At 48.5% G+C, this 14212-nt stretch overlaps 1 protein-coding gene across 1 annotated transcript in view; it reads right to left on the reverse strand.

The window, feature by feature from the left end:
* The window catches only part of CYFIP1 (cytoplasmic FMR1 interacting protein 1), a 1181635-nt gene that overhangs the window by 831135 nt on the left and 336288 nt on the right, over positions 1–14212 (reverse strand). Inside the window, 3 exon segments of the mRNA XM_069636612.1 lie at positions 7827–7918; positions 8506–8517; positions 8519–8611. Of these exon segments, the coding sequence (XP_069492713.1) occupies positions 7827–7918; positions 8506–8517; positions 8519–8611 (197 nt within the window).

Raw genomic sequence — 14212 nt, forward strand, 5'->3', positions numbered from 1 at the left:
AGGCACTGTTAGCACAAGGAATAATAGTGCCCTCAAATTCCCCATGCAACACATGCATTTACCCGATCAAAAAGGTGAAGGGAGGTTCCTGGAGGATGATACAAGATTTACGCCCACTCAATGATGTGATTCAGAAAGAGTTCCCTCTAGTGCCGAACCCGGCCACAATACTATGCAACATCCCAAAAACAGCATCTCATTTCACAGTTATTGACTTAAAAAATGCGTTCTTTTCGATCCCCTTAGCAGAAGAGAGCAGGTACTTAACAGCATTTACACTAGGGGGGAGGAGATTTGAACACTGCAGACTACCACAAGGATATTGCGAAAGCCCAAGCATATTCAACAGGATATTACATGAGGACCTAGGGAACCTATCTGTAGAAAGTACGGTGATTCAGTACGTTGACGATTTATTGGTTTGTGCACAAAGCGAGGAAGAGTGTAGAAAGGATTCAATAACACTCCTGACATTACTGGCCAACAAGGGGTACAAGGTGGATAAGGGTAAGTTACAATACTGCCTAACAGAGGTCCTATACTTGGGACAGCTAATATCAAAGGATGGAAAACGGATCATACCAGACAGAGCAGAGGCAATTAGAGCCGTTGGGGAGCCCAAAACAGTAAAGGAGATGCAAAAATTCCTGGGCATGTGCAACTACTGCCGAGCTTGGATATTAGACTACGCAGCATATACAAGGCCCTTGTTACAGGCACTTAAAGAAGCGCAACAGGAAAACAGAGACATAGAATGGACAGGAGAAATGAACACATCATTTAACTCACTAAAGGAGCTAATATCAAGCGCTCCAGTTCTGGCAAACCCAGATTATGGACGCGAATTCTTCTTATTTTCACACTGCAAGGGAACACTGATGACCGCAGTGCTGACACAAAAGACATCGTTGGGTCACAAGCCACTGGCTTACTATAGCGGCACTCTGGACGCAGTAATGCAAGGACATTTCGCGTGCGAGCAATCTCTCGCTGCTGCCGCGTTCGCCATTGAAAAAAGTGCCACAATAGTAATGGGCTGTCCAGTAACACTGTTTGTGGAACACTCACTATTTGCAATATTAGAGCGATCAAAAAGCACATTAACAACACAACGCGCCACAGCATATGAGATAATATTGTCCAGTGCAAACATCCATATAGTAAGATGTAAAACTGTAAACCCAGCCACATTCATCACGGAGGCGTGCACAATAGAAGACATGCAGAACCACAACTGTGCAACATACACCGGTGACGAGGGTCAGGATCAGGTGGTTTTTGAGAATGCCCTGAACGAGGGAGAGGTGTACTTCGTGGACGGGCCGGCCTCAATTGACATGGAGACAGGAGAGAAACATGTGGGTATGGCAGTGGTACGATTAGAGGAAGGTGAATATGAGACACTAGTGCAATGCCGCCTCCCATCACACTATTCAGCCCAGGCAGCAGAACTAATAGCACTAATAGAAGCATTGCATGCAGCTAAGGGGTGCGCAGTAACAATATACACAGACTCAGCATACATGACGACCACAGTACACGGAGGGCTGGCACGGTGGGGGCGGAGAGGGTTTCGACGAGCAGATGGAACACCTGTCCAACACGCAGAATTGTTAAAAGAATTGATTGAGGCACTGCAAGACCCCACGGCAGTGGCAATTGTGAAATGCCAAGCCCATACTACAAACACAGATCTTGTATCTTTGGTAAACGCGGCAGCAGACGCCGCCGCCAAAGAAGCTTCATACTTTCAGAAAGGTGAGGTAGGGGAGTACATGTTGCACCACACAGTAAGCCAAGAGGTCCCCACAGGATATAACATGATGCTCACACAAGAAATACTAGAGCTGCAAGAGGGAGCTAGTGCAGAAGAAAAATTGCTATGGACTAAGAGAGGATGCAGCAAATCACCAACAGACTTATTGTGGCGACAAGAGAGTTCAGGAAAAGCAGTGATGCCAGTTACGTTGTTAGAAATAGCCTTTCAACAACTACACTTCCCTGCACATAATGCTAAGCAACACATAGTGGCAGAGATACAAGAGGATTGGTTTGCACCTTGCCTCCAGGAACACATCACTAGGCTGGCATTGGAATGCACGACATGTCAAATTTACAACTCAGGAATGACATTACGCACACTGAGAGGTACAATACCAAAACCCAATGGCCCATTTAGAGAGCTCCACATCGATTATGTAGATATGGGAGAAAGGTGCAATGGGGCTCGTTACATGATTGTGGTCGTATGTCCCTTCTCAAGGTGGGTGGAAGCGGGCCCCTGTGCACGTCCTGACGCGAAAAGCGCCGCAAAGTTCTTAGTGAGGGAAGTATTCCCGCGCTGGGGAATTTGCGACGTGATTCGCTCAGACAACGGCACTCATTTCGTTAATGAACTGTTCAAGGAAGTGACTACATTATTGGGAATAAAACACAAATTATGTTCAATTTATCATCCTCAAAGTAATGGCGTAGTGGAAAAGATGAACGGCCTGCTGAAAGGCAGGTTGTCAAAACTATGTTTTTCCCTAAAAAAGACCTGGATGTACTGCCTACCTCTGGCCCTGTTCGAATTGCGCAATCAGCCAAGCAAAGACCATCATTTATCCCCACACGAGATCGTCACGGGAAGGAGAATGCACACAACACATTCGCCTCTCCGTGAACGTTCTGACGCACACAGAAGCGCTGCGGTATTAGGTGAGGAGTTTACCGACTACTTGAAAAAATTAGCACAAGCAGCGCGCGTAATTGCAAAACAACTTGCCCCGCCCTTCACAAGAGAGGAAGGAAATGCAACAGAAGCAGTAACACAGCCGGACAAACAGTCACAGCTGATGCCAGGCGACTACATATATGTCAGAAGTTTTGTGAGAAGGTGGAATGCACCACGTTTTCATGGCCCTTATGAGGTAGTGTTTTGCACGCCCACGGCGGTAAAGGTGAAGAGCCTTAGATATTGGGTGCATTTGACAGATGTACGCAGGGCGTATAGCGCCGTGGAAGGTGAGGTACAGGACGAGGCACAGGCAACAGCGGACAATGGAGTTGTGCAGAATGAATGATGGGAATTTTGTGTGCATTAAGTGATGAACATTGAACGCGACTGGCGCATGGCAAGTGTACTAAAATAAATATGTATATATATATATACTTTTTACAACTTTTGAAGGTTCTTGTGGGTTTTTTGGTTTTGGAGAAGTTTTTTTTCTCACTTTCCTTTTTTATATATGAAATAATGTACGGATAGTAAGGATTGTAAAATTACCTTGTCTGTGGACACACCCCCTCCCCCACCCACTCCCATACTTTGTCGAAACAACGTCACAACGTTAGAAATGTTTACATGCTTGTACTTAATGCACTTTTGTGTTTCAAACAGGATTTACCATGGCATCCAATGGGCAGCCTGCAACTAATAGATTTGTTAGATTTAGAGAAATGTTAGTAGATAGATTTACATATTCATACGAATGTGGTTTATCAATGTGTGTTATTGTGTTCTTCATATCAATATTTTGCCTGGTGACATATTGGTTCATAGCGTTCATCTCTATCGAGATGAACGAGGGGGGAGGGGGGAGTAACATCACCCTGGCCCCTGGGACGAATTCAACTACAAGTATGAATATTAAAGAAGGTGATTTTTTGGTCTGGGATGGATCACACTTTGTATGGGGTTACTATACTGCAACACCCACTGCTGCCCTGTCACAATCAAGAAATTTCCAAAAAGAAATGGAAAATGCCACAATGTCCCTACCTGAAATATATAACAGCCCCACTACCCTTCCCGCCCCGATACAAAACAGTGATTTGTTGTTTATTGAGGAAAATGGAAAAGTAATTACGATGACAGAACACAAGTTCCTATATGAGGAACTGGAAAAGGGGGGTGGGAAGGAGGAAGGGGGGCCTATTTTTTCACCTATCGAAACTAAAAGGTATAGGAGGAGGGAGAAAAGTAGGCGAAGAAGAGAGACAAGTAGGAGGGGGTATGATGAGTATTATGGGTTAGGCTTAGACAAGATGGAAGACCCACGACACCCCCACCAAGCAAATAAATGGTATGCAGATATGAGTGCAACAGCTAAACAGACAACCAATGAAAGCTGTTATGTCTGTTCGCTCATCCCCCATGCATCAGGCACACCCAAAGTGTTGTTGCCAAGAGAATTGCCCATTGTGGATGCCCAATGTCTCCTTCATCTCACACTGTGTAGAATAAAGAACACCTTCCAAGCACACGATGTCTCTTTCAAAATGATACAGAACGACAAAACGTGCTATCCAAAAGCGTCTGGAGTGGTCTGTCTTAAAGAACCCTTTTTTGCAATACAAGGGACACTGTTTTCCGAAAACAGATGGAAAGATGAAGAAGTACTGTGCAAAGCGGAAGTACTGAGAGGTGTCCAACCAGACAAGCTGCGGTGGATGGAAAAAACGTGCACACCAATATGGAAAGAACACATCTCTAAACTAACATGGGTAACAGCGATGGAGAAACCCTTCAAGCTACAAAGTGAAATAAAAAACGAACTATGTTTCAAGGGAGAAGGAAAATTAGCAATGGGAACGAATAAAAACTGTAACAAAACTCTCACCATCCCAGACATGAAAAAAGGAACAGCAGCGCTAATGGACACATACTGGGTATGCGGGAATCAGGCTTACTTGCACCTTCCCCAGGCATGGAGTGGCAGCTGCTCAATGGCCACTTTGCACTCGGCCCTAATGGTGATTCCAGAAAGTCACGTCGACGAAAATAAAAGGACGCAAGGAAACGTGAACCAAGGTGCAACTTCTCCCACTGCAAAAGCGCACCTCTATGTCCTGTCCTCCGGAGGGAAGGAAGAGGAGCTATCACGGAACAAGCGAGCATCGAACTACATATCACAAGCATCATCCGATTTATTGGCACAGATCCCAGACAGGTATCGCCTGTTCAGCTCCGTGGAAACATTTTTTGCCTCACTAGTTTCAAGTGTCCAAGCAAGAGCAAATGCAAAATGGCTCCAGATCACACGGTGGGAACTGATTCAGCTGGCCAATGACACTGAAGAAGGGTTCAACATAATAAAGGTGGAACTACGAGCTCTGCGACTGATGACCATGCAGAACAGGTATGTTCTGGACCTGTTAACAGCGATGGACGGAGGTGTTTGCCGAAAAATAGGAAGTGCCTGCTGCACGTTCGTACCTTCTGAAGACGCAGAAAATGGGTCCCTGTCCCACGTCATTGAAGCAGTACATAACCTGGGAGAGAAGATGAAGATGGAAGGTGGGGCTAAAGATAGCTCATGGTTCGACAATATCTTCTCCTGGGTTCCCTCATGGCTTGGAATGGCAATGAAGTTCTTGATACCAGTTGTGGTGTTCCTCCTCGTGGTGTTCTGCCTGTGCCAGGTGGGCCTCCGATGTTGTGCTAACGCAGTCCCTAACGGTGCAATGATGATGGTGACAATGGGCAACTCTGGTGGTACAATTAGGGCGACACAAGAAGTACATGTACAGACAGGAACAGATAACACTCCCAGGTACCAGTTAGTGCCTATGTACCGTGATAAGTACATAGTAGACAAACTATGGCACACCACTATCAAAGAACCCCGAGATGTGGAACTGGAATGGTATGAGGAGGTCTGGGTAGACTTGGAAGAAACTGGTGACTGTATATATTTAACATGTACACCAGACGAGTATGCTAGAAGAGGTGAGAGCTTGAGGGGGGTATGTAGGGCATGGATGCCTAGAAAAGGAACACCTGCATGGGATGACGCAGTGATAGAGGAACAAGAATGTAGAAGATTGGAAGAGCTAAAGAATTCGTTACTTTAGTAACGAAAGGGGGGAAATGTAGGGGAGGACTGGCCGCGAGGCCCTCCTCACCTGCAGCCTTCTCCCCAGGTGAGGACCATGACTCGGTGGGCGTCCCCTCATGCCACCCGGGCCCAGGTGGAGGAGGGCTCACCCGCCGACGACATTGCCCACACGTATCCGTTCCCTGCATATACCAAAATTCAGTTAGGCCTAGAAGCCATCTTGTCTAGCAAAGATGGCGTGAGTTCAGCGCACTGTAGCGCGGCCCCCACCTTTGGAGGGCCTTTCATGCATCTCTGCCGCCGCAGCACCATGGCAGCTCCGCTGCGAGCGCGTTCCCATGGGAAAGTTGGGTACGAGCTAACACCAGATATTAACACTGTAACAGTCTGTTATCCACAATGTAATACTGCACCCCGTGGGACCTGGTCCGCGAGGCCAGGGCGACGCAGAAATGAATTCAAGTAGTGGTATTAGTGAACTACTCTTCTTAAACAGAATCTGCAAACTATGAATTAGCCATAAAAGTGAAATGTTTATATGACTTCACATTGTGACTGTACTAATGCTGCTAGATCACAGAGAAAGTGTCCTTAAGTCATATGTAGACACATGAACCCCTATATGTCTTCTTAAGTCACCCATAGTGGCAACCGTCAATCTCTGTGGTCCATAATATAGTTCTACCTCATGTACCGTCGAATGTAGATAAATACTTAAACACTGTAGTAGATATAATACCATGTAATGAAAAGGTACTCGGACCGAATGTATTAAAGAAATGTGTAACGAAATTGAAATATAGATGTGTGTTTAAATAAGATCAAAATAAGGCAAAGCATTATAAAAGTTCTGCATTCAAAAGTCAGCAACGCACGAGGAAAAAACCTTTGTGAATATATGCAAGGCCATTCTCCCTCCCACCCTACGAAGCCTGCCAGATGAAGAAGCTAAGGCATGTGCCGCGCTCCCTCACCTCCCCCAACCAAGCTGGAGCCGCTTCAGAGAGTCAGAGGCCCCGGTACCGCACCCAAGGCCACAGCCCGCCACCTGTGTTATTTACAGCAAGGTAATAAACCCACGTTTGAATCCACAGATCTACCAGCACCCTCTCGTAAATCCCACAACCCCCCCTAGACCACCCCAAGAATCATGACCCCGTGCACAGACGACCCCCAACGCTGGGACAAGACACAGAGACCCATTTATAGAATAACTTCTAACGCAGCAGACAGACATGTATCATTCGGCTCAGGCCCCAGAGCCCAGCCCCTCGACCTAAAATACCGGTCAATAGGACACAGGTAAATCTCACCCCAACCGACAACCACCAGACCTCTCACGAGGTGCATTCCTCATGTGTTGCATTTATTTTATAAGATAAACTGCTGAGCGATTTATTGATGAACTTAAAATGTCGTTTCTTGAATAACTGCAGTGTGCATGCCCTAGGGCAAACGAGTCAGGAAAGGTATTCATCTTTGTCACAGGCTGCCCCAGCATACCAACACCGCTCGGATGACCTCAAGCTGGCCTGCCAGGCCCAACCCAACCCACGAGGCTGACCAGTGACGTCCTCACGCCAAGACCAACCACGCCGCAGCAACACCTATAGTTAGTCGACGCCACCCAATCCCAATTAACTTGTGCCCCCTATAGTGTGTAGGTTCTGATGACGTTTTTTGTATTAGAAATACGCCTGTCTTTGCTATTGTCAGACAGAGCGCTCTCGGAGGTTGCAGAGTCCTTTGCATGCCCTATTCTTTGGATAAACTCCTACTTACGCTCACCCGCACTCTGTCTTGGCCTTATTCCCATTACGGGAGAGTCCCTTATTGTCTCTCATTGCGGGGAGGATCGTGCTGAAATTGGGGGCGCTTCCTTTCACGCACCACCCATTTCAATTTATATTTTCATACTATTACGCGTAATTGTCAACGTAATATTTAATATGCACATATCACCATCATAGGTTTTGAAAAGTACAGTGATAATGTAATGTTCACCTTGACTTGTTTTCCTCATAGTGGGCACTTGTCTTGATGTATCTAGCCAACTCAATCTGCATGTCTCCAAACAGAGGAACAACCTGCAATTGCTGTGGTCAGGTAAAGAAACAAAACAGTAAAAGGTTAGCCGAAAAGCTAATTTAATAGTCCACCAGTATCCTAAAGGTATATGCACATCAGGTTCCCAAGACTTAAATAAAGAAATTGGTTTACAGTCATATCTGCGCTGCTTGTTTGCTCGGTGTACTGAGAACTGCATCAATTAAGGATTAAAGACACTACGGAAGATAAACAGGAAGTATACAAAAACAAGCATTTTGGAGAAAACACATCTCATGGTCATTAGGAGGCAAGTCAAGAGTCTGTAACTGCTCCTTTGCTCGTTTTCTGTGGCTCGCACTTAAGCCCATCTTGACGCCAGCACTTGTTTGCCTGTCCTGCCTCGCACAAAGAGCATATCTTCCTTTTCCCTGGCACCAATTTTGATCGGACCTGAATGCACCAAGATCTGCAATAATCCGCTCATTGTAACCCGCATTCTTCTTGTACCAAGTCCACCCACCCTCAAAGTAACCTTTTTGCAGCTGGCCCTGTACAAATCAACAATAAAAGAGCAGGATAACACTGCTGTACAAAGGCACCTGCATCCTCAGTAGAAATAGAGGGCAACCCATACCTTAAAGTATTTTGTCTATTTTGCTCAAGTTTATTCTTTTTTTGGCATCCAGCTTGTAGATATTACTAACGCTTCCATCCATGAGGTACAACCCGAAGCCCATAACCTAAAAACAAAAAAGAAAGATCACATTTTTGTTGCACAAATCAAAAAATAAATGTCAGCAATCATGATGCAGACATTGGCTGAACATGCAAAAATAGGTGCACCTTACACAATGTTAAATATTGGCATTTATCAACTATACTATGGTTTAAAACCATAGGAAGAAAGTGTGCTTCTTCAAATCTCCGACACGCCTCCAGGACACCAGCAATATTCCATTCCTTGACTCCCAGTGATGGCAAGCGGGCTCAGATAATATAGTGCTTCAGATTGTCTGTGGTTGAAGAGCTCAAGAGTGTGGGCCCGGTCCCAGCAGCGACTGAATATTCTGCCTTGCATGAGACCTCACTCTCAAATGAATGAGAGAGAGAGAGAGAGAGAGAGAGAGAGAGAGAGAGAGAGAGAGAGAGAGAGAGAGAGAGAGAGAGAGAGAGAGAGAGAGAGAGAGAGAGAGAGAGAGAGAGAGAGAGAGAGAGAGAGAGAGAGAGAGAGAGAGAGAGAGAGAGAGAGAGAGAGAGAGAGAGAGAGAGAGAGAGAGAGAGAGAGAGAGAGAGAGAGAGAGAGAGAGAGAGAGAGAGAGAGAGAGAGAGAGAGAGAGAGAGAGAGAGAGATAGATAGACGCGAGTAAGAAGATAAGCACATGCTTGGGTCAGTGGATGAAAACAGAGGTCAATCGGTGGAGCACAAAAGGGCAGGACATATTCTGGCCCCTAGCTCATGCTTGTACAGGGCTTGACTGTAAATTAGCATAAGCACAGGCATCAATGAAGAAGTGGCCTAAAAATACAAATGGCAACTTGTTACTTTTCGCAACTGACGGTTTGGGTATAACCCAAGAGGGAGTTGTTAGTAGTATGTTTAAAACAGTGCTTTTCAAAGCTTATTTGGTTAGTCAAAACTATCAGCTGCACAGAGCAGTAACCAATAAAAATGGTCCACAGTTGCATGTTGGGCTGGACCCTTGGGCACTGCCCTACAGGCCAGTAAAAGCATGCACTTTTACTTAGATGGGTCTAAAAGATATGCAGGAATTGTGTATGGAACAAGGGAGGCATGGTATCACAAAGTATGACACTGACACCAAAGGTACAATTTGTTAAACTTGTATTGAAGTTTCAATGGGGTTGGAGAAACTGCTACTTTGCCCTATAGCTAAGGAGGGAGTAGTCTCGACCATCAAATAATAAATAAAACAGCCCTAGTTGCGTCCATCAAATCAAAACGCCCTACACTAATAAAACCGAATGGCTGTCCTATATCTCATACATAAAGTGTGAAAAAGAGAATATGTATGCAAAAGAAAGTCAGGGTTCAAATATAAAGAATAAATGTGGCAGAGTCAGCTCTCCTCCCCATGTTGGACAGCACGGAGTAAGGCTGTGCCTGTAGGCAAGGTGACGCTCAGGCTCTTAACACAATAGGCAGTTCAAAACACAGGTTGAGGCCCACCTAGCCTTCCACCTAAAAGTCTTACTTTCCAAATTTAAAAACACAGTCCACAACAAAGTTCACGTCAGTCCCTCATTCGGGCTCATACCTTTCACAGAACTTCAACTCCTCCTCCTCCTCCCCCACAGCCCCTTGTGGCGCCCGGTGCCTTCCACTTAACATCACTGGATGAGTGGCAAACCACTAAAAGGGCCCGGTCCACCGGGTTATTCCCACAAACTCCTCCAAAACACAAGCCCCCCCGCCTCAAGATTCCCTAGAACACCCCGAAAACTCTCCCTCACCCCCCTCTCACAAACCATCTCCATCCTCCAGTGCGACCCTTGGGAACAATCAATTAACGACAGGGTCCATTCTCCTCCAGACACAACTAAATCACATTAGTGCCCTTCACCAAAAGAGAAATTCCGAACTAGACCCCAAGTTCTGACAAGTTCTGACAAGAAAAGACCTCAAACTCCAAGTGCGTGTAAAGTGGAACTGCCGGCCGCCAGCAAGGCCCGAAGACCCCAGAGTCAAGTAGGCCCAGCCGGGGGAGTGTTCAATTTCCTGCATTTGCGCAAGCCGGGCAATCTCCGCCTGCTAGATCCTTTGATGCGCCACTGTCTTCGGTGCCCTCCGTCCCCTTCGTTCCCTCCTCTGTTGGGGACTCCTCACCTCCCATAAGCGCTCTTGTTAATCTCTGCATGTCATCTTCCATAACCAGCTTGTAGCTGTGTCCGTCCAGTTCAAAAGAAACGGAAAAGGAGAAGCCCCACCTTTATCTAATCCCCTTTTTCGTTCAGCCATTTCGTGAGTGGCATGCACAAGCGCGCCTCTTCGTCAACATGAGGATAGGTCCTGAAAATGTGTCATTTTCACGTTACCCAACATCAGCCCCCTTTGCTTTTTTCCAATATCCTCTGCTTGTCTGTGTAGTTATGAAAGCGAACCAAGACTGAACTCGGGCCTCTGCCAGCGCCAACCGCTCTATGCACCCTGTCAATCTTGGGCTAGTCAATGGTGTCATCGCCGAACAAAACTTCAGCGACCTCGTGCACAACTCCCCGCAGGTCTCGGTCGATTTCACCCTCATTCTACAGGACCCCAAAAAATCTCAGATTGTTCCTTCTTTCTCATTTCTTAAAATCGTCGAATTTAAGGGTCATCTCCCCCTCTCTCCTCTTCAGCTCCGCCATCCTCATGTTCATCTGTGTTTCCAATGCATCAAGGGATGACTGGTTGTGCTCCACCGCCTGCAACCTCTCATCCATTTAGTCAATTCTGAGGTTAATCTTATCCACCTTTCCGTCAATGTCGGCCCTCATTACCCAAATTTCTGCCAATAACGAGGCAATGTCTTTCTTTGTGGACGCAGGGTCATCTTTGCCCTCCTGCTTGTTCCGGCCTGGGGTAACACTTCTTGACCCGACTCTGTGGGTATTCAAAACGCTCTAATCTCAGTTTCCAGTCCACGTGGAGCACAGGCGCGCCAAGCCGTGCAGGGACCAATGGGGACCCTGAATCCACGGCCTCCACCAGCCTTGATGTCCCCCAGGAGAGCATTGTGCCCCTCACGTCTGCACTGCCTGGTGCCAAATGATCCCCCAGTGTTGCAGGTTGGCAGGGCCACTCAGGTGCACCTCTTCCGGTGCTGCACAGGTTCACAATGTGTCAGAGGTGGGGGGGGGAGCAGTCCGCCCACCTCCACACACAGGCATCCCCCTGCTCAGGCGCCCTGTGGGCCCTCCGCTCCTATGTCTCTCCTGCAGCTCGCCGCGACAGAGCACAGCTCAGGCAAAGTAGTTTTGCACCTTCCAAAGCAGTTACCCCCAGCCTCGCGGGGCACAAAACACTTCAAGTTTCTTCCCTGTGTGCCCGGGGGTCTTAGGATTTGCGGTGGAAGTAGGGCCAGCCCCTGCTCTGCGGCACAACCTCCTCTCCTCCCCTGTGGGGGTTTACTCTGTGTGCCCCGTACCTTCTCAGGGGCTCCTCACGCACTGGTGGGGTCTGTGTCACCTGACCCCCCACCCCCTCTCCACCACAGCCACCTTCCTCAGCGGTCTCTCAGACCTTGGTCCAGGGCTTCCAGGGCCACCCAGTATTCCGGTCAGTCAAAATCCCGCTGTGCACTGCCCTTTTCCAGGCAACCTCCACCAAGGCGGGCACACGCCTCATATCCGAGCCTGGGGACCCTCACCTTGTCGCTGCACTCCTTGGGCGCCGCTAACACAATAACAGTCTCGAGTAGCGGGGGCGCAGCAAGGTGGGCACACGACCCTCTTCCTGACTAGGGGCCCACACCTCAGCCACAGAACTCCAAGCTCTCACAGTCTACACTTGGCGCAGTTCTGTTCCTGGGGGCTCCACGGGCCCCCAGTCAGCTCCCTCTAGGGTCTGTATACCCTTGGGGGCCCCTCATCTGGTGCCTAAGTGTGTCTGGGGTTCTGGGGGGGGGCAAACCTCATACAGCAGCGCTGGACAGGATTGCCACACTGTCCCTCAATGTCTCTGTGCTTGCAGGAGAAGCAGGGGGGCCCAGGCATAACACCTGGGAAACTTGGGTCAGTCACTCTTGGGCCCTGCCACAGAAGGTCACGCCGCGGCCCAGCAGCAGTTTTCCGGGCTGTCGTCTCCAAGCCAGAAGGAACACTTTCACTTTCCTGCTGGCATTCGCACCTCAGATAACTCGGCTCCCTGAGGACAATCCGCTCCGTTTTTGCCTAGACGTGTGGCCAAGGTCATAAGCGAACACCTAGTCTCAAATTCCTCCGCATGGGGTGGAGCAAAAGTGGGGGTTTGATCCACTTTTCGACCAGTTGGTCGGGAGACGCATGCTCAAGCTATGATCATAAGCACCTCCTGGTGGTCTCCCCAAACCTTGTATTCTATCTTCCATTGTGTCCACCCTGTGGTCCAACTTGTTCAATATGTGACCAACATCGGTCCGGATTCCCCTCATCTCTTCCAGCAAGACTGCAATGTTTCTTTTTGTCGAAATCGTGTCCCCTGCCGATTCTGCCATTTTGGCGGGAGCAGGTGTTCCTGGTCCCACAGAAGTCTCACAAAAATTGGTATCCCTGCAACACCTCCCTCCAGCACATCAGGGAAGGGCGACAAACTGCAAGATTCAATGTATGGCAGCCGGCCAAGCACTCGCCAAGATTTTGGGTCCGTGCCGGAGTCGATGGCACGGGGGACCCCAATGGAGCTTTAGCAATGTTAACCAAATCAAGGGAGACTGTCCCCCTCGGCGAAGCACCTTTGTCAACAGTCTTCTAGACAAACCAGCGGTTCCCACCAGCGAGTGATGAGACGATGGTTAGGGCCCGGGTCTAACTGATCGCAGCTGTGATCCACAGGGCTGGGGCAACATCAACCCAGGAGCAGCCACACAGCACAACCCTCACCTTACAAAGACAAAGGGATCTAATCTAGGAGGACCTTGTGGGGGTGCCACTTCCAACACCTCGCCCAGCTACCAGGCCTTTACATACAGCTCTCACCACGTACGCTACACCTTAATTAGAAATCCAACTAGGGTATCACAGGGGCCACTGACTTGAGTCGATATAGGTATCACTGAGCCCACATGTAGCCCTTGAAGTCACACAGTGGAGGGAGCTTCCCCCCCACCTTCCTCCGCTTGTAGTCATCCGAGTACCTCCGCTCAGCTCACCTCTTGGAGCGCAGGCACATCTACCACCAGTGGTAGTCCACACCAGCTGCCACAGTGAAACAAGGCCTGAATTAGGGGCCTCTTACTCCCACAGGTTCATGGGGCCACCCCAGAGCAAAGCAGGCAGCCCCTCTCTGACGCTCAAATAGGCCCTTGCTTTGGGCCTTACACATGCTGGAGAGGGCAAGAATCACTTCTCTGATGTACCCCAGCCTGGGACCTCCAGGCAATCACTGGCACTCTCCACACCCAAAACACTCAAGGGAGCGCTCCCTCCACCAGATCTGCCCCAGCGCCTCCCACCTCAACACTCGCGCCACAATCTGCTCTCCTTCACACTGGCAGCTCCGGAGCAGTGAGCCACCAGTTCCAGCCCTGCTGCCGGCCTGGCTAACAAAGATGCTGGAAGGCCACCTCCACAACCAGCGGCATCCGATGCTCTGTCCCAGCAGGGGTTCCTTGTCCCAGGACCCAGCCCCAGTCACCAGCACCTCT

The sequence above is a fragment of the Ambystoma mexicanum genome, chromosome 7p, assembly GCF_040938575.1.
Source record: "Ambystoma mexicanum isolate Mex_15411 chromosome 7p, UKY_AmexF1_1, whole genome shotgun sequence".
Lineage (NCBI taxonomy): Eukaryota > Metazoa > Chordata > Amphibia > Caudata > Ambystomatidae > Ambystoma > Ambystoma mexicanum.